Source organism: Dreissena polymorpha, chromosome 3, assembly GCF_020536995.1.
Source record: "Dreissena polymorpha isolate Duluth1 chromosome 3, UMN_Dpol_1.0, whole genome shotgun sequence".
Taxonomy (NCBI): Eukaryota; Metazoa; Mollusca; class Bivalvia; order Myida; family Dreissenidae; genus Dreissena; species Dreissena polymorpha.
In genome coordinates, this window is record NC_068357.1 from 17,989,195 (window position 1) to 18,011,730 (window position 22,536).

Genomic DNA, 22,536 nt, shown 5'->3' on the forward strand with positions numbered 1-22,536 from the left:
TTTTTTTTTTTTTTTTTTTTAAGATCATCTCACAAATGACCACCACACCCTCACACTATACCCCCCCCCACCCCACCCCCTCCCCAATTTTTTTTTAAACGGTTAAAAAACAAAACTATTTATTTTGATTATTTTATGTTTGAAATACCGTCCAACCATCGCACCCAAGAATCCCCCCCCACCCCCCCTCCCCCCACCCGAATCCCCCCCCCCCCTATTTATTTATTTTTTTTTTTAAGATCATCTCACAATTACCACCACACCCTCACACTATACCCCCCCACCTCGCCCCCCCCCCCCATTTTTTTTTATGAAACGGTTAAAAAAACACAAATATTTATTTTATTATTTTATGTTTGAAATACCGTCCAACCATCGCACCCAAGAATCCCCCCCCACCCCCCCCCACCCCCCCACCCCCCCCCCCCCCCCCCCGATTTTTTTTTTCCTTTTTTCGCATTTTTGGAAGAAAATGTAATAAATGTCCACACCCCCACACAATGCACCGCTCTTCACTCCACCCCTCCCTCCTTTGTGATTGAAAATGAGAGTCCCTTCACCTTTAAAAAGAAAATAGATGAGCGGTCTGCACCCGCAAGGCGGTGCTCTTGTTTTATATATTTTTATGCCCTCGAAGGAGGGCAATAGTGATCGTCTGTCCATCTGTCCGTCACACTTTTTTGAAAAATGCTCATAACTTCTATGTCGCTTAAGATGTAACATTCATATTTGGTATGCATGTGTATATTTACATGGCCTTTCCACCGCACACAAATTTTGACCACTTTGACCTTGACCTTGAAGTTAGGGTCCGCGTTTAGGTTTTGAAATCTGCGTTTAGGTTTCGAAAAATGCTCATAACTCTTATGTTGCTTCAGATGTTACCTTCATTTTTGGTATGCTTGTGTATATGGACAAGGCCTTTCCATACGCACACAAATTTTGACCTTGACCTTGAACTTAGGATCCGTGTTTAGGTTTCAAAATCTGCGTTTAGGTTTTGAAAAAGCGTTTTTCAGGGGAATATGTCTTCTGATGGAGACAGCTCTTGTTTATTCACTTCTTTATTTTTTAAAGAATGACATGATGTATAGATACAAAGTTTTATATTCCATCAAGTTGAAAAAGTACATATTGTGATGTAGCCATTCCAGCCATAATTATACAAAATCTACAAAAAAATGACATATTGTTTACAAGGTGTCATCTTTACTTCAATCAATTAATGATTGAGTTGATGACATGTTTGCAATTATGGTGAGCCTTAAAACAAGCACTCAATTTGATTAAGCTTTAGGCAACACAAGCAAGTTCGAGACAAAAGAACAAAAGAATGTGTGCAAATTTTGATTTGGACTGTGAAAACAGTTCGAGCCATCCGATAATTAGACACTCGCGAGTTCGAGCCATCCAACAGATATGTATATGAATGTATAGCAATTGAAATAGGTGCTTTGAAGAGAATTCGAGCCAAACAGAAATTTGAGCCAAGCAAGTTCGAGCCATTGGGTTTTTACTGTAGTTATATTTAAGACTTAAAACTGTCCCTGCCAGAATCAGGTGATGAGAGGAGTTCATTCATACAGTCAAACCTGAGAACAGCGGTCAGTCAAGGGAAATGATCAAAGTGACCGTTGTCCACAGGTGACCGTTGAGTTCGGATGACAGTTTTTAGATGGTTTGTTAGTTGGTAGTATTGCTACGTTGTTACCCCACCCAGTCGTTTGCATACAGTGTAAAACAAAGGCTCATTGCTGTTAACTAAGCATAATGACAGAAATAACTTACGTGTGTTCATTGAATAATACAGAATAATATCTTATAGATTTCATATTGTAAAACTAAAGCAATGACTTTATCAACACTAGTATAATTGTTTACTCATGCATCACGTTCATTCAGTAAAGCTTTTCACGTGCCGTTGACGTCACGTCCGTGCAAATCTAAAAAGCAGATTCGCTGGCATAAACCAACAGTATAGACTAAGAACAATGTACTTATTAGCGGTCATTTACTAAGCGATAATTACTCTAAAAGTGTCACAGACTCTGACATATTTTCTTGTGAAGATACCCCCACAATTATCCCCAGAAAACAAAACGTCTCAACGCCTTATTATTTGTTTACTCGCAGCGGGCCGCTTTTATAATATCAAAGACAATTACTGCTATCAGACGCTTTAACTGCAAAATAGACGGACAAATGATTGCTGTGTTTTTAATTTTCGCGACTTGAGACGACTGACGTGTGACCGTTGATTTCAGGTCAAACATGAATTTCGGAGTGGAATACAGTGGCCGTTGGCCGTTATAGACAGGTGGCAGTTAAATTCAAGTGTAATATAGAGTGTTTTTCGTCGGGGAGATTCCAGACTGGCCGTTGTCTGCAGGTGACTGGTAAATTCAGGTGGCTGTTAGGTCAGTTTCAACTGTGATAGTATAAATTTTGTAAAACTACAATGATTTTTATCTCCATTATGCCCTGCTTGTTAAGCATACACACAAGAAATTGCTTGAGTTATGCTTATCTAACCATGTTTATCTTCATTTCAGGCCACTTAAACTCTTAAAACCATGTTTACATTCATTTCAGGCTACTCTAACTGAACATTAATTTTAGGCCACTCAAACTGAATATTTGTTTTAGGCCACTAAAACTGTACATTGACTTTAGGCCATTTAAACTGTACATTGATTTCAGACCATTCAAACCACAAATTGATTTTAGGCCATTCAAACTGATACAATGATTTCAGACCATTCAAACTGTGCATTGATTTTAGGCCATTCAAACTGTACATTGATTTCAGGCCATTCAAACTGTATACATGTATTGATTTCAAGCCATTAAAACTGTATTTTAGGCCATTCAAACTGTACATTGATTTCAAACCATTCAAACTGTACATTGATTTCAGGCCATTCAAACTGTACTCTGATTTTAGGCTACTCAAATTGTACATTGATGTCTGGCCATTCAAACGGTACATTGATTTTAGGCCATTCAAACTGATACATTGATTTTAGGCCATTCAAACTAATACACTGATTTTAGGCCACTCAAACTAATACATTGATTTTAGGCCATTCAAACTGATACATTGATTTCAGGCCTGTCAAACCGTACATTGATTTCAGGCCATTCAAACTGTACATTGATTTCAGGCCATTCAAACTATACTCTGATTTTAGGCTACTCAAATTGTACATTAATGTTTGGCCATTCAAACTGTACATTGATTTTAGGCCATTCAAACTGTACATGGATTTCAGGCATTTCAAACTTAATATTGATTTGAGGCCATTCAAATTGTACATTCATTTCCGGCCATTCAAACTGTAATTTGATTTCAAGCCATTCAAACTGTACTTTGATTTCAGGCCATTCAAACTGTACATTGATTTCAGGCCATTCAAACTGTACATTGTTCAAACAGTACATTGATTTAAGGCCACTCAAACTGTTTATTGATTTCAAGCCATTCAAACTGAACATTGATTTCAGGCTACTCAAACTGTACATTGATTTAAGGTCACTCAAACTGAATATTGCTTTAAGGCCACTCTGTACATTGGCTTTAGGCCATTCAAACTGTACATTGACTAGGCCATTTAAACAGTACATTGATTTTAGGCCATTCAAACTGATACATTGATTTTAGTCTACTGAAACTGATACATTGATTTCAGGCCATTCAAACTATATATTGATTTGAGGCCATTCACACAGTAATTTGATTTGAGGCAATTCAAACTGTACATTGATTTCAGGCCATTTAAACTGTACATTGATTTCAGGCCATTCAAACTGTGCATTGATTTCAGGCCATTCAAACTGTACATTGATTTCAGGCCATTCAAACTGTATTCTGATTTTAGGCTACTCAAACAGGACATTGATTTAAGGCTACTCAAAATTTACATTGTTGTCTGGCCATTCAAATTGTACATTGATTTTAGACCATTCAATCTGTACATGGATTTCAGGCCATTCAAACTGAATATTGATTTGAGGCCATTCAATCTGTACATTGATTTCAGGCCATTCAAACTGTAATTTGATTTCAGGCCTTTTAAACTGTACATTGCTTTCAGGCCATTCAAACTGTACATTGATTTCTGGCCATCAAAACTGATACGTTGATTTCAGACCATCTAAACTGTACATTTATGTAAGACCATTCAAACTGTACATTGATTTCAGGCCATTCAAACTGATCATAATTTCAAGCCATTAAAATTGTACATTGATTTCAAGCCATTCAAACTGTATATTGATTTTTGGCCATTCGAACTGTACATTGATTTCAGGCCATTGAGACTGTACATTGATTTTAGGCTACTCAAACTGATGCATTGATTTCAGACCATTCAAACTGTACATTGATTTTAGGCCACTCAAATTAAACATTGATTTCAGGCCACTCAAACTAAATATTGATGTCAGGCCATTCAAACTGTACATTGAATTCAGGCCATTCAAACTGTACATTGATTTCAGGCCATTCAAACTGTACATTGATTTCTGGCCACTGAAACTGATACATTAATTTTGGGCCATTTAAACTGTACATTGAGTTCAGACCATTCAAACTGTACATTGAATTAAGGCCACTTAAACTAATACATTGATTTCAGGCCATTAAAACTGTAAATTAATTTCAGGCCATTCAAACTGATCATGGTTTTCAGGCCATTCAAACTGTACATTGATTTCATGCCATTCAAACTGAACATTGATTTTAGGCTACTCAAACTGTGCATTGATTTCAGGCCATTCAGACTTTACATTGATTTTAGTCTACTCAAACTGATACATTGATTTTAGGCCATTCAAACTGTACATTGTTTTCAGGCCATTCAAACTGTACATGGATTTCAGGCCATTCAAACTATATTGTTTTTAGGCTACTTAAACTGTACATTAAATTGATGCCATTCAAATTGAACATTATTTCTGGTCACTAAAATCATGTTAATATTGATTTCAGGCCACTCAAAGTGAACATTGATTTAAGACCACTCAATCTGAATATTACTTTCAGTCCAACCAAACTGTACATTGATTTCAGACCATTCAAACTGTACATGGATTTCAGGCCATTCAAACTGTATATTGATTTCAGGCTACTTAAACTGTACATTGAATTCAGGCCACTCAAACTAATACATTGATTTCAGGCCATTAAAACTGTAAACTAATTTCTTTCCCTTCAAACTGATCATGGATTTCAGGCCATTTAAACTGTACATTGATTGCATGCCATTAAAACTGTACATTGATTTTAGGCTACTTAAACTGTGCATTGATTTCAGGCCATTCAGACTGTACATTGATTTTAGTCTACTCAAACTGATACATAGATTTTAGGCCATTCAAACTGTACATTGTTTTCAGGCCATTAAAACTCTACATTGATATCAGGCCATTCAAACTGTTCATTGATTTCAGACCATCCAAACTGTACATGAATTTCAGGCCATTCAAACTACATTGATTTTAGGCTACTTAAACTGTGCATTAAATTCAGGCCATTGAAACTGAACATTATTTCTTGTCACTAAAATCATGTTAATATTGCTTTCAGGCCAACCAAACTGTACATTGATTTCAGACCATTCAAACTGTACATGGATTTCAGGCCATTCAAACTGTACATTGATTTCATGCCATTAAAACTTTCCATTGATTTTAGGCTACTTTAACTGTACATTGATTTCAGGCTATTCAAACTTTTCATTGATTTTAGGCTACTTAAACTGTACATTGAATTCAGGACACTCAAACTAATACATTGATTTCAGGCCATTCAAACTGTACATTGAATTCAGGCCATTCAAACTTTACATTGATTTTAGGCTACTTAAACTGTACATTGAATTCTGGCCATTCAAACTGAACATTATTTCAGGTCACTAAAATCATGTTAATATTGATTTCAGGCCACTCAAAGTGAAGATTGATTTTAGACCACTCAATCAGAATATTGCTTTCAGGCCAACCAAACTGAACTTTGATTTCAGGCCACTCAAACTGAATTATTTTTTTGTTTAAACTGAATATTTATTTATGGCCACTACACTGAATATTGATTTCAGGCTACTCAAACTGAGCTGGTGCTAAAAGTTTTTCTGCGAATCATTGAAGACGTGATAGTGTTCCAGAACATTCAGTACACACGGCGGCGTGAGATTGTCAACGCCATGAACATGAACATCACCGAGATTTTCACACTCTTTGTTGACCTGCTTGAACAACACATGAAGAGAATACCAAATTGTGTACGTAATCATTTAGTTTTGTAGTATTTTGGTTTGGATATGAGCCTCTCTTATTGAAAATAGGGCTTCATTATTCAAATGCTTAAATTGTTATCCTAGATAAGCCTGTGAAGCCCACACAGGCTTATCAGGGATGATTCTTTCCACCTACACTGGATTTTCGCTTAGAAGAGGCTTCCTTGAAACAAAACATACCATAAAAGCAGAAAGTGGCATCCCTCATTAGTCTTTGAGGACTACTCAGGTTTATCTGGGACGACACTTAATGCACATGCATTTAAGGGGCCTTTTCCAAATCGAATATTCGGAAGAAAAAATAAAAAAATCGAGTAATTTCGAAGACTTTGTATTCGTGAAATTCGCTTCAAACATTGTAAACAAAGTTGTTCCTCATGTCATAATGTTTATTCCTGTAGGCGCGATAATGCGTCGCTATGGTGATGACAGTATACCAGTCATAAATCCCGCTAATTGCCTAAGAAAGACAGTCACTTTGTGTCAAAATTATGAAAGGTGCAAATCGCGTTGGCAATCAAAACACCGACCTGCACTTGATTCAATGACTCACATTACTTTTAAAATTTTCAAAGATAAAATGAGTAAAGGAAAAGCCAACTTGGTGTAAAAAACAAATAAGACCGTATTGCAATTAAACACCGACCCGTCTTGATCTAATAACTCGAATTACATTAAAAATGATCTAAGATAAAATAAGTAAAGAAAGAGTCTACTTGGTGTGAAAAACAAAAAAGATCATATGGTTATAATCACATTGTCCAATCAAAAAAGCTTTTAGAAAATAATTTACTCAACCTCTAATGAGTATTGGCGTATCGTATGGTCCAAACTTCAATTAATTACTCAATATAAATCAGGTATTATACTTAAAAACTTTTTTGGTATTTCGCCCTCATTTAATTGAAAATATATATATTATAATTGCTACATAAAGTAAATCTCTGGCCAAGCAAAATACCACCTACGCCTTCCGCTGCTTGGAAGTATTTCATGAAATCATCTGATAAGAATTCGCCGATCCAAGCGACTTTTAAACATGGCAACTTTAAAAGACTGACTGTTTAGTCTGTTAAACAGGTTCAAAGTGTGTTGTGGCTATGTACATAATTAGTTTTAGTTCAGCTTAAATTATATTTAGATCTAACTGTTTTGTCATGTAATTATTTTGTCGTCATGTAAATATTATGGTTTCTCGCTCTATTGTTGATGTACAATATTAAAAGTTTAAAAACAGTTTTTGTCATTCAATTTTAACAATAAAAAGTAATCAACAAAATCAGCTTCGAATTAGCGACGGCAACGCTGTGTCAATATTTAGTCACTTCCGATGAACTTCCGGTAAAAACGAAAGTAGAATTCATGGAGTAATTGTACGGTAAACAAAGTTGACTTGTATGTTCGTTCTGAAGATTGACCAAACATTTGAATACCAAAATCGGTATTCGTTGCCATCCCTAATTTAAATAAAGAAAACAAGTAACTCAACTGGGCTTGAACCACTGACCCTTGGAGTAAAAGTCTATTGCTTAGACAACTCGGCCATCCGTGCTCAGACAATGAGTGATACATTTTATACTTTATATAAGCAATCCTCGTAGTATCCCAAAATATAACGATAACACCAGAACTCTCCAAATTACTCAATCGTTTCGCAGTGCAACGCTTTATAATTTTCAGGTTTTTAAATGGTCAAAAGAAGCATATAATGGATATTTTAGAGCATGGTAAATATCACAAATATCATAACAACAATGAAAATTTGCAGATCTGAAACAATTTTTTTAAATTTTGTCAATTTACCAAAACGTGAAAAGGCCCCTTTAAGCCTTTTTTTCCAGGGCAAGTCTTGTATTTATAAAAGTAATCTTTACATACAGATTCAAGATCTTTAGTGAAAAGCGTTTATTAATGGAGTGCAATATTACTTTGCAACGACACAATTGAATACTGTAGTCTGTAGTCAAGTATTAAAATGAAAGATTTTTACCCAATAACAGTCCAGTAATATTTATTCTGATAATAGTAGACAGTCATGATTATTGAATAATTAGAATTCTAATAAACAGTTTGGAAGTCCTCATATACAAAGATTGAAAACTGGATAAAAAAAAATCTCTTGTATATTTTCATACTAACATACATATTCTTTCCAATATACTTTTTAATTAGTCTAAAAAAAACTCACTGTGAGTAAATTACTCATGATGATTTATGCTCTCCCTTGAAATTACAGAAGGTTGCCTTGGCATAATTGATATGATGTCTGCCTAGTAACGTATCACTAGATCATGATATGGTGTCTGCCTAGTAACGTATCACTAGATCATGATATGGTGTCTGCCTAGTAACGTATCACTAGATCAGATTGATATGGTGTCTGCCTAGTAACGTATCACTAGATCAGATTGATATGGTGTCTGCCTAGTAACGTATCACAAGATCAGATTGATATGGTGTCTGCCTAGTAACGTATCACAAGATCAGATTGATATGGTGTCTGCCTAGTAACGTATCACTAGATCAGATTGATATGGTGTCTGCCTAGTAACATATCACTAGATCATGATATGGTGTCTGCCTAGTAACGTATCACTAGATCAGATTGATATGGTGTCTGCCTAGTAACGTATCACAAGATCAGATTGATATGGTGTCTGCCTAGTAACGTATCACTAGATCAGATTGATATGGTGTCTGCCTAGTAACGTATCACTAGATCATGATATGGTGTCTGCCTAGTAACGTATCACTCGATCAGATTGATATGGTGTCTGCCTAGTAACGTATCACTAGATCAGATTGATATGGTGTCTGCCTAGTAACGTATCACTAGATCATGATATGGTGTCTGCCTAGTAACGTATCACAAGATCAGATTGATATGGTGTCTGCCTAGTAACGTATCACTAGATCAGATTGATATGGTGTCTGCCTAGTAACGTATCACTAGATCAGATTGATATGGTGTCTGCCTAGTAACGTATCACTAGATCAGATTGATATGGTGTCTGCCTAGTAACGTATCACTAGATCATGATATGGTGTCTGCCTAGTAACGTTTCACTAGATCAGATTGATATGGTGTCTGCCTAGTAACGTATCACTAGATCAGATTGATATGGTGTCTGCCTAGTAACGTATCACTAGATCAGATTGATATGGTGTCTGCCTAGTAACGTATCACTAGATCAGATTGATATGGTTTCTGCCTAGTAACGTATCACTAGATCATGATATGGTGTCTGCCTAGTAACGTATCACTAGATCAGATTGATATGGTGTCTGCCTAGTAACGTATCACTAGATCAGATTGATATTGTGTCTGCCTAGTAACGTATCACTAGATCATGATATGGTGTCTGCCTAGTAACGTATCACTTGATCAGATTGATATGGTGTCTGCCTAGTAATGTATCACTAGATCAGATTGATATTGTGTCTGCCTAGTAACGTATCACTAGATCATGATATGGTGTCTACCTAGTAATGTATCACTAGATCATGATATGGTGTCTGCCTAGTAACGTATCACTAGATCAGATTGATATGGTGTCTGCCTAGTAACGTATCACTAGATCAGATTGATATGGTGTCTGCCTAGTAACGTATCACTAGATCAGATTGATATGGTGTCTGCCTAGTAACGTATCACAAGATCAGATTGATATGGTGTCTGCCTAGTAACATATCACTAGATCACAGGTTGTATCCCCACTCTGGGAGCGTTCTTTAGATCTCCCACATAGACATCAATTAGAGCGTTCTTTAGATCTCCCACATAGAAATCAATTACTGGTTCTACGCAGGAAACTGATTCAAGAGAGTTTCAAATAGCTTGTGGCTTTCGATGTCATCTAGATAACACAAATAGGTTGCAACTGAACTAAACTAAATTGCTTTTCTTTCCATGTTCAAGGCGGACTCAGATGAGTGCCGACAGCACACAAAGGTGTGCGTGGCAGCCCTACAGACGCTGGAAGGATACCTGGACTGGGTTTCCATGGCAAACATCACAATCAAGAACAACCTTCTACTTGAGATGCTGTGTCAGATGCTCAGCTTCCCGGACCTGCAGTTGCCTGCTGCTGAGTGCATGCTGGCCATTGTCACAAAGAGGGTAGGTTTTCATTTTTAGCTCATCTATTTTTTGAAAAAAAATTATGAGCTATTGTCATCACCTTGGCGTCGGCGTCGGCGTTGGCGTTGGCGTTGGCGTCGGCGTCCGGTTAAGTTTTGCGTTTAGGTCCACTTTTCTCAGAAAGTATCAATGCTATTGCATTCAAACTTGGTACACTTACTATCTATCATGAGGGGACTGGACAGGCAAAGTTAGATAACTCTGGCGTGCATTTTGACAGAATTATGTGCCCTTTTTATACTTAAAAAATTGAAAATTTTGGTTAAGTTTTGCGTTTAGTTCCACTTTTCTCAGTAAGTATCAATGCTATTGCATTCAAACTTGGTACACTTACTTACTATCATGAGGGGACTGGGCAGGCAAAGTTAGATAACTCTGGCATGCATTTTGACAGAATTATGTGCCCTTTTTATACTTAGAAAATTGACAATTTTGGTTAAGTATTGTGTTTAGGTCCATTTTATTCCTTAAGCATCAAAGCTATTGCTTTCATACTTGCAACACTTACTAACTATCATGAGGGGACTGTGCAGGCAAAGTAATGTAACTCTGACTGGCATTTTGACAGAATTATGTGCCCTTTTTATACTTAGAAAATTGAAAATTTGATTAAGTTTTGTGTTTAGGTCCACTTTATTCCTACAGTATCAAAGCTATTGCTTTCATACTTGCAAGATTTACTAACTATCATAAGGGGACGGTGCAGGCAAAGTTATGTAACTCTGACTGGCATTTGGACGGAATTATGGGCCCTTTATACTTAGAAAATTGAAAATTTGCTTAAGATTTATGTTTTGGTCCACTTTACCCCTTAGGTATCATAGATATTGCTTTCATACTTGGAACACTCACAAACTATCATAAGGGTACAGTAAAAGGACAAGTTGCATAACTCTGGTTGTCATTGTTACGGAATTATGGCCCTTTTTTGACTTAGTAACTTTTAATATATGGTTAAATTTTGTGTTTCGATCCACTCGAAGTATCAAGGCTATTGCTTTCAAACTTCAAATACTTACATGCTATCATGAGGTTACTGTACCTGGCAACTTGAATTTTACTTTGACCTTTGAATGACCTTGACTCTCAAGGTCAAATTATTAAATTTTGCTAAAATTGCCATAACTTCTTTATTTATGATTAGATTTGATTGATACTTTGATGAAACTACTCTTACCTGACATACCACAATAGACTTCACCCAAACCATCCCCCGTGCCCTCCCCCCCTCCCCCCTCCCCCCCTAATTTTTTTTTTTTTTTTTTTTTTTTTTTAAGATCATCTCACAAATGACCACCGCACCCTCACACTATACCCCCACCCCACCCCCCCACCCCCCCCCCCTAATTTTTTTTTTGATTTTTTTTTTTTAAACGGTTATGTTTGAAATACCGTCCAACCATCGCACCCAAACCCCCCCCCCCCCCCCCCGATTTTTTTTTTTTTTTTTTTTTCGCTTTTTTGGAAGATAATGTAATAAATGTCCACAACCCCACACTATACACCCCTCTTCACTCCACTCCTCCTTTGTGATTGAAAATGAGAGTCCCTTCACCTTTAAAAAGAAAATAGATGAGCGGTCTGCACCCGCAAGGCGGTGCTCTTGTTTTAATTTATTATCAACATCTAAACATAGAAAGGGAAGTTTCCAATGGACTTCATTTTTGTTTGACAATCTCAACTTGATGATAAAACAGTGTAACTAACCATTAGTCTTGTTCTGGGAAAACTGGGTTAAATGCATTTGCATAAAGTATTGTTCCAGATTAGCCTATGCAGTTGGCACAGGCTTATCAGGGAGAACACTTTCCACTTTTGGGGAAATTTTTGTTTAAATAAAGTTTCTTCTTAACAAAAATCATGTTTAGGCAGAAAGTGTTGTTACTGACTAGCCTGTGAAGACTGCACAGGCTAATCTTGGACAACACTTTATGCACATTAATTAAGACCAGTTTTCCCAGAAAAAGGCTCAATTGGTTATTGGGTGTGTTTTTAAATGTCAAAGAATCATACTAATGTATGATTTATGATAAGCTGTATAAATAGCGTGGTTAGGTCATTTGAAAGAGCACTTGCCTTGATAGCGAGAGGTCCTGGTATCACGTCCTGGAGTCTAGACAGGCTGCACACTTTCCAACACCCTGTCAGTTTGTTGTGTAACACATACTTTCACACCATGAGCTAATGTAGGCTGGGTTTTTTTTCGTAACAAAGGCTTTCACACTTCATATTATCTTAGGTTCATTTTCTGTCTTACACAGGCTTTTACACGATGATCTGAGTCCAGTCTTGGCAAAACTGGCTTATAAATGCCGGTCATTGGACTGGCTTTTTCTAAATTTGCTGGTTTGAACAGCAAATCAATAGACTTCATTGTTATGAACATATCAAACTTAAGATTTGCTGCTTTGCGTATCAAAATTGCAAAATATAGATTCTCTTTAAGTACTTTATTTTCAAAGATCACACAATGGTGACTTGACTACATGCTGGGCGTCTTCAAAAACAGTCTGACAGGTTAATCAGGGACAACATTTTCTGCCTAAACTGGATTCTTGCTAAAAAAAGACTTCCTTTATACAAAAATAGGATAAAAGAGAAAAACTTTGTCCCTTACTAGCCAGTGTGGACTAATCTGGGACAACACTTTACTTAAATGCATAAAGCACCATTTTTGTAGTGCACTAATCTGGGACAACATGTTACTTACATGCATTAAGCACCATTTTTGTAGTGCACTTATCTGGGACAACATGTTACTTACATGCATAAAGCACCATTTTTGTAGTGCACTTATCTGGGACAACACTTTACTTACCCATTTTTGTAGTGCACTAATCTGGGACAACATGTAACTTACATGCATAAAGCACCATTTTTGTAGTGCACTTATCTGGGACAACATGTTACTTACATGCAATAAGCACCATTTTTGTAGTGCACTTATCTGGGGCAACACGTTACTTACATGCAATAAGCACCATTTTTGTAGTGCACTTATCTGAGACAACACATTACTTACATGCAATAAGCACCATTTTTGTAGTGCACTTATCTGGGACAACACGTTACTTACATGCAATAAGCACCATTTTTGTAGTGCACTTATCTGGGACAACACATTACTTACTTGCAATAAGCACCATTTTTGTAGTGCACATATCTGGGACAACATGTTACTTACATGCATTAAGCACCATTTTTGTAGTGCACTTATCTGGGACAACATGTTACTTACATGCATTAAGCACCATTTTTGTAGTGCACTTATCTGGAACAACACATTACTTACCCATTTTTGTAGTGCACTTATCTGGGACAACACATTACTTACTTGCATTAAGCACCATTTTTGTAGTGCACATATCTGGGACAACACGTTACTTACATTCATTAAGCACCATTTTTGTAGTGCACTTATCTGGGACAACACATTACTTACTTGCATTAAGCACCATTTTTGTAGTGCACATATCTGGGACAACATGTTACTTACATGCATTAAGCACCATTTTTGTAGTGCACTTATCTGGGACAACACGTTACTTACATGCAATAAGCACCATTTTTGTAGTGCACTTATCTGGGACAACACATTACTTACTTGCATTAAGCACTTTTTTTGTAGTGCACATATCTGGGACAACATGTTACTTACATGCATTAAGCACCATTTTTGTAGTGCACTTATCTGGGACAACATGTTACTTACATGCATTAAGCACCATTTTTGTAGTGCACTTATCTGGGGCAACACGTTACTTACCCATTTTTGTAGTGCACTTATCTGGGACAACATGTTACTTACATGCATTAAGCACCATTTTTGTAGTGCACTTATCTGGAACAACACGTTACTTACCCATTTTTGTAGTGCACTTATCTGGAACAACACATTACTTACTTGCATTAAGCACCATTTTTGTAGTGCACTTATCTGGGACAACACATTACTTACTTGCATTAAGCACCATTTTTGTAGTGCACATATCTGGGACAACACGTTACTTACATGCATTAAGCAACATTTTTGTAGTGCACTTATCTGGGACAACACGTTACTTACATGCATTAAGCGCCATTTTTGCAGACTCTAAATATGACAATGATTTCTGCCTAAGATGGGTTTGCTAGCAAATGCCTCATGTATCTATCCAGGCTGTCAGAGCATAATTGTTTTTTTAGCTCACCTTATTGCTCAGGTGAGCTTTTGTGACCAGTCTTTGTCCGTCGTCCGTCCGTCCGTCGTCCGTCCACATTTGTTCGTAAACACTCTAGAGGCCACATTTATTGTCCGATCTTCATGAAACTTGGTCAGAGGATTTGTCCCAATGATATCTCGATCGAGTTCGAAACTGGGTCATGCTGGTTCAACAACTAGGTCACTAGGTAAAAAAAAAACAACCTTGTAAACCCTGTAGAAGTCATATTTCATTCCCAATTTTCATGTAACTATGTCAAAATGTTTGTCTTAATGATATGTTGGTTGAGTTCAAAAGTGGTTCCAGTCTGTTGAAAAACATGGCCGCCAGTGGGCGGGGCAGTTTTCCTTATTTGGTTATAGAGAAACCTTGTAAACACTCTAGAAGTCACAATTTTTGCCCAATCATCATGAAAGTTGGTCAAAACGTTGGTTTTATTTATATATCGGACGAGTTCGAAAATGGTCCAGATCGGTGAAAAAACATGGTCGCCAGTGGGTGGGGCATTTTCTCTATATTTATATAGTGAAAACATGTGAACACTCTAGAAGTCACATTTTTGGCCCAATTTTCATGAAATTTGGTCAAAATGTTTCCCTTAATGATATGTTGGTTGAGTTCAAAAGTGGGGAACGGTCCGTTGAATAACATGGCCGCCAGTGGGCGGGGCAGTTTTCGTTATTTGGCTATAGAGAAACCTTGTAAACACTCTAGAAGTCACAATTTTTGTCCAATCATCATGAAAGTTGGTCAAACCATTGGTTTTCTTGATATCTCGGAGGAGAAGGAAAATGGTCCAGATCGGTGAAAAAACATGGACACCAGTGGGCGGGGCATTTTTCTCTATATGTATATAGTGAAAACATGTGAACGCTCAAGAAGTCACATTTTTGGCCCAATTTTCATGAAATTTGGTCAGAACAAATGTTCCTTGATACAAGAGTTGAGTTTGAAAATGGTTCCAGTCAGTTGAATAACATGGCTGCCAGGTGGGGGTGGGCAGTTTTCTTATATTTATATAGTAAAAAAAGCTTGTGAACACTCTAGAAGTCACATTATTTGGCCAATCATTATGAAACTTGGTGAAAAGATTGGTTTTATATATATCTCAGATGAGTTTGCAAATGGTCCCGATCGGTAAAAAAAACATGATGGCCGCCAGGGGGGTGGGGCAGTTTTCCTTATGTGACTAGAGAGAAAACTTGTGATCGAACACTATCCTATAGAAGTCACATTTTTTGCCTAATCATCGTGAAACTTAGTCAATACATTGGTTTTATTGATTTCTCGGACAATGTGAAAAATGGCTCAGATCAGTGAAACACACTTTTTAGCTTACCTGATTGCTCAGGTGAGGTTTTAGGATTGGTCTTTGTCTGCCGTCCGTCCTTCCACATTTGGTTTGTAAACACTCTAGCATTCACATTTCTCAAGCATTCTTTATCAAAGTTGCTGAAAGATCTCAGTCAAGTTTGATAATGAGCAAAATCACATAATAAATGCCATTATTATTGCCCTTAGATTGTCCACATTTTCATTATATTATACAAAATCCTTGTAAACACTCTAGAGGTCACAATTTTGTTTCAGATTTTATGAATCTTGGTCATATTTATTTTTGTAAGCAAAGTTTGATGTTTGGTTAGGGGGGTCAACTCAAAATATAGGTAACCAGGTCAAATCTTACAAAAATAAAAACACTCCATGCGCCCGAGTTTTGGTTCAATAATGATGAAACTTGGCCAGGATGTTTGTCTGGACAATATCTAGGTAAAGTTTGACATTGGTAAAGATTGAATGAACTGACTCATCTCAGGTGAGCGAACTAGGGCCATCTTGGCCCTCTTGAAGATGGCCCTCTTGTTTTAAAGGGACCGTCAACTGCAATTGACAAAAAAGAAAATCAATAGTTCTAAAATACCGTATTTTTTTTACAATTATTAGTTTACATGTATATTGATTAAAATATCACCACTGGTATATTACATTACTTGTAAAAAGTTGTTTAGTTTTCATATTTTCAGTATATTTAGTAATAAATTTTACTGGGTGCAGGTACCAGGTAACTACCAGTTAACTATAAATAGCGCAAGTAGATTGATCATCAGCATCACGTGGTAAACCCAGGAGTGCAGATTGTGCATGTGTAGTGAATTGTATATATTTTATATATAAAATGATCAATCTACTTGCATTATTTATAGTGTGTATATCGTTATGTCACCTATTTTCGCGATATACTTTCGATTTCACATGGAGAAATTTTATTACCGAATATACTAAAAATATGAACTTTTTTCAAGTAATGTAATATACCGGTCGTGATATTTTAATCAATATTAACTAATAATTGTAAAAAAGTACAGTATTTTAGAACTTTTTTTTTCGTCAATCACAGTTGACGGTACCTTTAAAGTTTTCTTTTACAAAGAACTGTATTCTGTTTAATGTGTTTTATTAACTTAGATTAAGACAATCATTCTACATGTGAGTATTTAACAAATCTTGATAGTTTCCTTTAGTTCTGTTGGCTTGTGTGAAAGTTTCACAATTTTCTTCTGTACCAGGGAAGTGTTGAAGAAAGAAAACCCCTGTTGATATTATTCCATGAAGGAGCCATGGCTACCATATGGAATGCTGCTGTGTAAGGAATATGTTTTTGGAGCATAATTTAACATTAAACAATAATTTGTTACACCAATTAACCCTTCCCACTCAGAAGCAAAGTGAAAATTGTTATGTGCAAACAGCATAAAACCAGAACAGCCTGCGGGTTACTCGCCTTTAAAATTTGAATCTAGAAATAAAGGTCTTAAATTAAATGTAACTTTCTAAGGGACTACAAATGCATGGAAATACATATCTAAGTGGTAAAGCGTTAAACTATGATGTTTCCAATATGGTCTTGACAATGACACTTAATGCATGCAGGAATACATTAAAATGAGGTCATAATGAAGCAGTCAATGTCCGTACTGTGTTAGGGTTAAATAGATACAGCAAAAATATCCACTATCATAGGATTTTATTTGTGAAACATGTTCACATACACAAGAATATGTATGATTATGGGTCACAGTTCATGCTTGTTATTTATACTTATAGTATCAGGTTAATATTGGCGACTTGTATTTGAAATTGTAAATATATTTTGGCGTCGTGCTGAGAAAACAGGGCTTAATAAATATGTGTAAAGTTTTGTCCCAGTTTAGCCTGTGCAGTGCGCTTTAACTAGATTGTTGCTAAGAAGAGATTTTATCCAACCAATAATACCATAAAAGCGGAAAGTGTTGTCTTGGACTGCACAGGCTTATCGTGGATGACACATTACGCTTTTGCAATTAATGCCATTTTCCAAGGGAGGTGCCCATTTGTTAATACAAATGGCGTCTCTGCTGTTAAGTTTTTAATTGACAATTTTTCCCGCATTTGTTGAGTTATTTTCGTCTGAAATTTGTATATAGCATGATTATCCTGTATGTTTTGTTTTCTAGGAGTGCTGAAAATCTTTCCAGGAACCCACGTTTTTATGTGTTTCTACAAAGCTGTGCTTGATTTTGGTGGAACTTGGGAAACAACTATGCTTTTTATTGGTAAATAATATTTTGTATACTGCTTTTGTTGGGTCAGTCAATATTTGTTGGTCCTAGAAGTGTTGTTAAATGGTTATTACATATATGACTTGTAATTTCTTGAAATGATTTTTAGACCAGCTTTAAGTGAATGCACTTGCTTATCTATGTATTTAAATACATCTGAAAAGAAAAATATTTACGTATAGATAATGGAATCTATGAAAGGGATTGCCTAAGACTCATAGTTTAAACAATGTCATGTGAAGACATCTGGAAAAAAAAGTACATAAATTAAAACATGCAACAGATATACTCTGAAGTTGTATAATAATTTGTGCCCAGAATACATTTACAACACAAGTATGAATAAAACAAAGTCAACTTTTTCACATCCCCGAGTAGTCATATTTATCTATGGGATTTTAAGGAATATGTATTGTATGTGCATTTATTGTGATAATAAGTGTATGGACAGGGGGTAGATTATTTACAGGTTGCAGGTTGTAATATTCTTTACAATTACAACCACACAAATTGATATTTGTATCATTTAATAATAGGATTTATGATTATCTTGTTAAGCGACTAGGCTGTCCTGAATTTGGATTAGCATTCTTTAGATAATTACGCATACATGGCGAAAGATAGTAAAAATTTACAGGACAGACAGATCTGCGAGAAGCACACATTTAAAGGCCAGTCGTACATTTCACATGCCTCACTTATAAGTGTTTTACCCAGAAGGGCATAAAGGCATGGCAAAATGCGTTCAAAAAGGACATTTTAACAAAATTTAATGTTTAATGCAAGGGGCAAAAAAAGCGCAAACACAATTTGGTAAATAAATTAATCATGTAAGTTTTAGTTCTGGGAAAATATTTACCCCTAAAGACATACCGGTACATACTTGAGTGTTATTGATGTATTTAATTAAGGTCAATTAATATATTTAATATGTTTGCCTTTCAATAATTTCCATTTCAAAAACAAGCCATAAAAGTAAACTGTATAGTGACGAACATAATTAAGCAAAATATGCACATGAATCTGATTATGCATAGATCCACTAACGTATAAATCAAACTATGTGTTTTTTTTTCATTTTTTGAACAATAATTTTGTAAGATGTATTTTTCTTCGAGGTTCGCGAGTAGTCGCCAATTTACAAACGCTCATTCTAAGACATGTAGGACATATCACTTTCTGAAATGGTCAGAAGTGGGTGGGGTAATGTTAAAGAATAATTCCTTATATAAGCATTCTATATTAAGTTTGGAACAATATTCACAATTAAAATAGCATATACTTCAGTGATACATGAACCAGTTCTAATGCAATCTTTCAAAAAGAGTAAATAATCACATATTTTTACCTTAAAAACCACTTTCTTCTTGGGCGACCAAAGTCCTTATTTTCTTATTTTCTTCATAAATCCACTGTTACCAGCTGAAACATACACCACTGTAGAACAAAGTGTTAGAGTATTATTAAATATAACACACTAGAAACACTGAAAAAGAACATCTTTTTTTGTAAGAAAAAAGTAAACAACTGGAGTCAAAAAATAGTACACTTGAACAAGTATGGTTGGCCAGAAATGATAATTTACACACACAAAAATGAAAGATACAGAAATATTGAAATCATTTTAATATAATCTCTTTAATTTTATAGCGTATATTAATTATATATAAATAATGATATATAAATGTGTTTATTAAAGTGATGTTATACACATTTTCAAAAGGTTGCAATAAAATGTATATTTATCGTTTCTGGCCAACCATACTTTTTTCTTACTATTTTTGGACTCCATTTGTTTACATTTTTTCTTACAAAAAAGGATGCTTTTTTCAGTGTTTCTAGTGTGTTATATTTAATAATACTCTTTTTTGTAGTTTTTGCTGAGCAATGAAATTTTTTGTTTATTGTCTGCCATATTGAAATCACGTTTGCCACATGTGTGAAACGCCATGTATAATTTGTATCATAGTATAATCAGGTGTCCTCGGAAAATTGCGTCAGCTGAAAGAGCGTTGGTACTAAAATGCAAGTGTATAAAGACATTATCGCTATTTTAACAACACACACATTTTTCAGAGCCATAAACAAAAATCAACAAACCAACGAATTTGTTCTCAATTTTGTTACCAGACAATCGGTCCTGTAAATTAGATTGACAGGCCATACCTTAAAGGACATGTCCGTCAGTCTGGCCATGTTTGGCGGAGACTGCTATGGACAGGGTTTTCTCTATGTCTATGGACAGGGTTGAGATTTCTCCATGTCTATGGACAGGGTTGAGATTTCTTCATGTCTATGGACAGGGGTTAGATTTCTCCATGTCTATGGACAGGGTTGAGATTTCTTCATGTCTATGGACAGGATTGAGATTTCTCCATATCTATGGACAAGGTTGAGATTTCTCCATGTCTATGGAAAGGGTTGAGATTTCTCCATGTCTATGGACAGGGATGATATTTCTCCATGTCTATGAACAGGGTTAAGATTTGTCCATATCTTTGAGAAAGGATGAGATTTCTCCATGTCTATGGACAGGGTTGAGATTTCTCCACGTTTATGGACACGGGTGAGATTTCTTCAAGTCTATGGACAGGGTTGAGATTTATTCAAGTCTATGGACAGGGATGAGATTTCTCAATGTCTATGTATGGGATGAGACTTCTCCATGTCTATGGACAGGGATGAGATTTCTCCATTTCTATTGACAGGGGTTAGATTTCTCCACGTCTTTGAAAAAGGATGAGATTTCTTTATATCTAAAGACAGGGATGAGACCTCCTTGTCTATGGACATGGTTGAGATTTCTTCACATCTAATTCTATAGACACGGATTTGATTTCTCAATATCTGTTGAAGGGGTGACATGTCTGCATGTCTATGGACAGAGATGAGATTTCTCCATGTCTATGAACAGGGATGAGATTTCTCCAATGCTATGGACAGGGCTGAGATTTCTCCTTGTCTATGGGCTGGTGTGAGATTGCTTCATGTCTTTAGACAGGGGTGAAATTTCTTCATGTCTATGGTCAGGGATTAGATTTCCTCATGTCTATGGACAGGGATGAGATTTCGTTATGTTTATGGGCAGATGTTAGATTTCTACATGTCTTTGGATAGGGGTGAGATTTCCCATTTCTATGGAAAGGTGTGAGGTTTTTTCCATGTATATGTACAGGGGTGAGCTTTCCTTATATCTTTGGGCAGGGTTGAGATTGCTCCATGTCTATGAACAGATATGGATTTTCTTCATGACTATAGGCAGGATTAAGATTTCTCTATGTCTATGGACAGGCATGAGATTTCTTCATGTCTATGGACAGGGATGAGATTTCTCCATGTCTATGGACAGGGGTTAGATTTCTACATGTCTATGGACAGGGATGAGATTTCTTCATGTCTATGGACAGGGATGAGATTTTTCCATGTTTATGGACAGGGGTTAGATATCTTCATGTCTATGGACAGGGATGAGATTTCTTCATGTCTATGGACAGGGATGAGATTTCTTCATGTCTATGGACAGGATGAGATTTCTTCATGTCTATGGACATGGATGAGATGTCTTCATGTCTATGGACAGGGGTTAGATTTCTACATGTCTTTGCATAGAGGTTAGAATTTTCCATGTGTATGGATAGGGGTTAGATTTCTTTATGTCTATTGACAGGGGTTAGATTTCTCCACAGCTATGGACAGGTTCGAGATTTCATCATGTCTATGGACAGGGATGAGATTTCTCCTTGTCGATGGACAGGGGTTAGATATCTCCATTTCTATGAACAGGGATGAGACTTCTCCATGTGTATGGACAGGGGCGAGATTTCTCCATGTCTATAGTCAGGGGTGGGATTTCTCCATGTCTATGGACAGGGGTTAGATTTCTCCATTTCTATGGACAGGGGTGAGATTTTTTCATGTCTATGGACAGGGGCGAGATTTCTGCATGTCTATGGACCGGGGTTAGATTTCTCCATTTCTATGGACAGGGGTGAGATTTATTCATGTCTATGGACAGGGGTGAGATTTCTCCATATCTATGGACAGGGGTTAGATTTCTCCATTTCTATGGACAGGATTGAGATTTCTTCATGTCTATGGACAGGGGTGAGGTTTCTCCATGTCTATGGACAGGGGTTAGATTTCTCCATTTCTATGGACAGGATTGAGATTTCTTCATGTCTGTGGACAGGGGTGAGATTTCTCCATGTCTATGGACAAGGGTGAGACTTCTCCATGTCTATCGACAGGGATGTGATTTCTCCATGTGTATGAAAAGGGGTTAGATTTCTCCATGTCTA

General features: G+C 36.3%; 1 protein-coding gene across 1 annotated transcript in view; it reads left to right on the top strand.

Annotated features, from left to right (window-relative positions):
- LOC127872065 (exportin-5-like) overlaps positions 1-22,536 on the top strand; it is an 84,923-nt gene that overhangs the window by 9,701 nt on the left and 52,686 nt on the right. Inside the window, 7 exon segments of the mRNA XM_052415398.1 lie at positions 6,099-6,281; positions 10,216-10,416; positions 17,207-17,283; positions 18,134-18,177; positions 18,180-18,232; positions 21,906-22,040; positions 22,283-22,429. Of these exon segments, the coding sequence (XP_052271358.1) occupies positions 6,099-6,281; positions 10,216-10,416; positions 17,207-17,283; positions 18,134-18,177; positions 18,180-18,232; positions 21,906-22,040; positions 22,283-22,429 (840 nt within the window).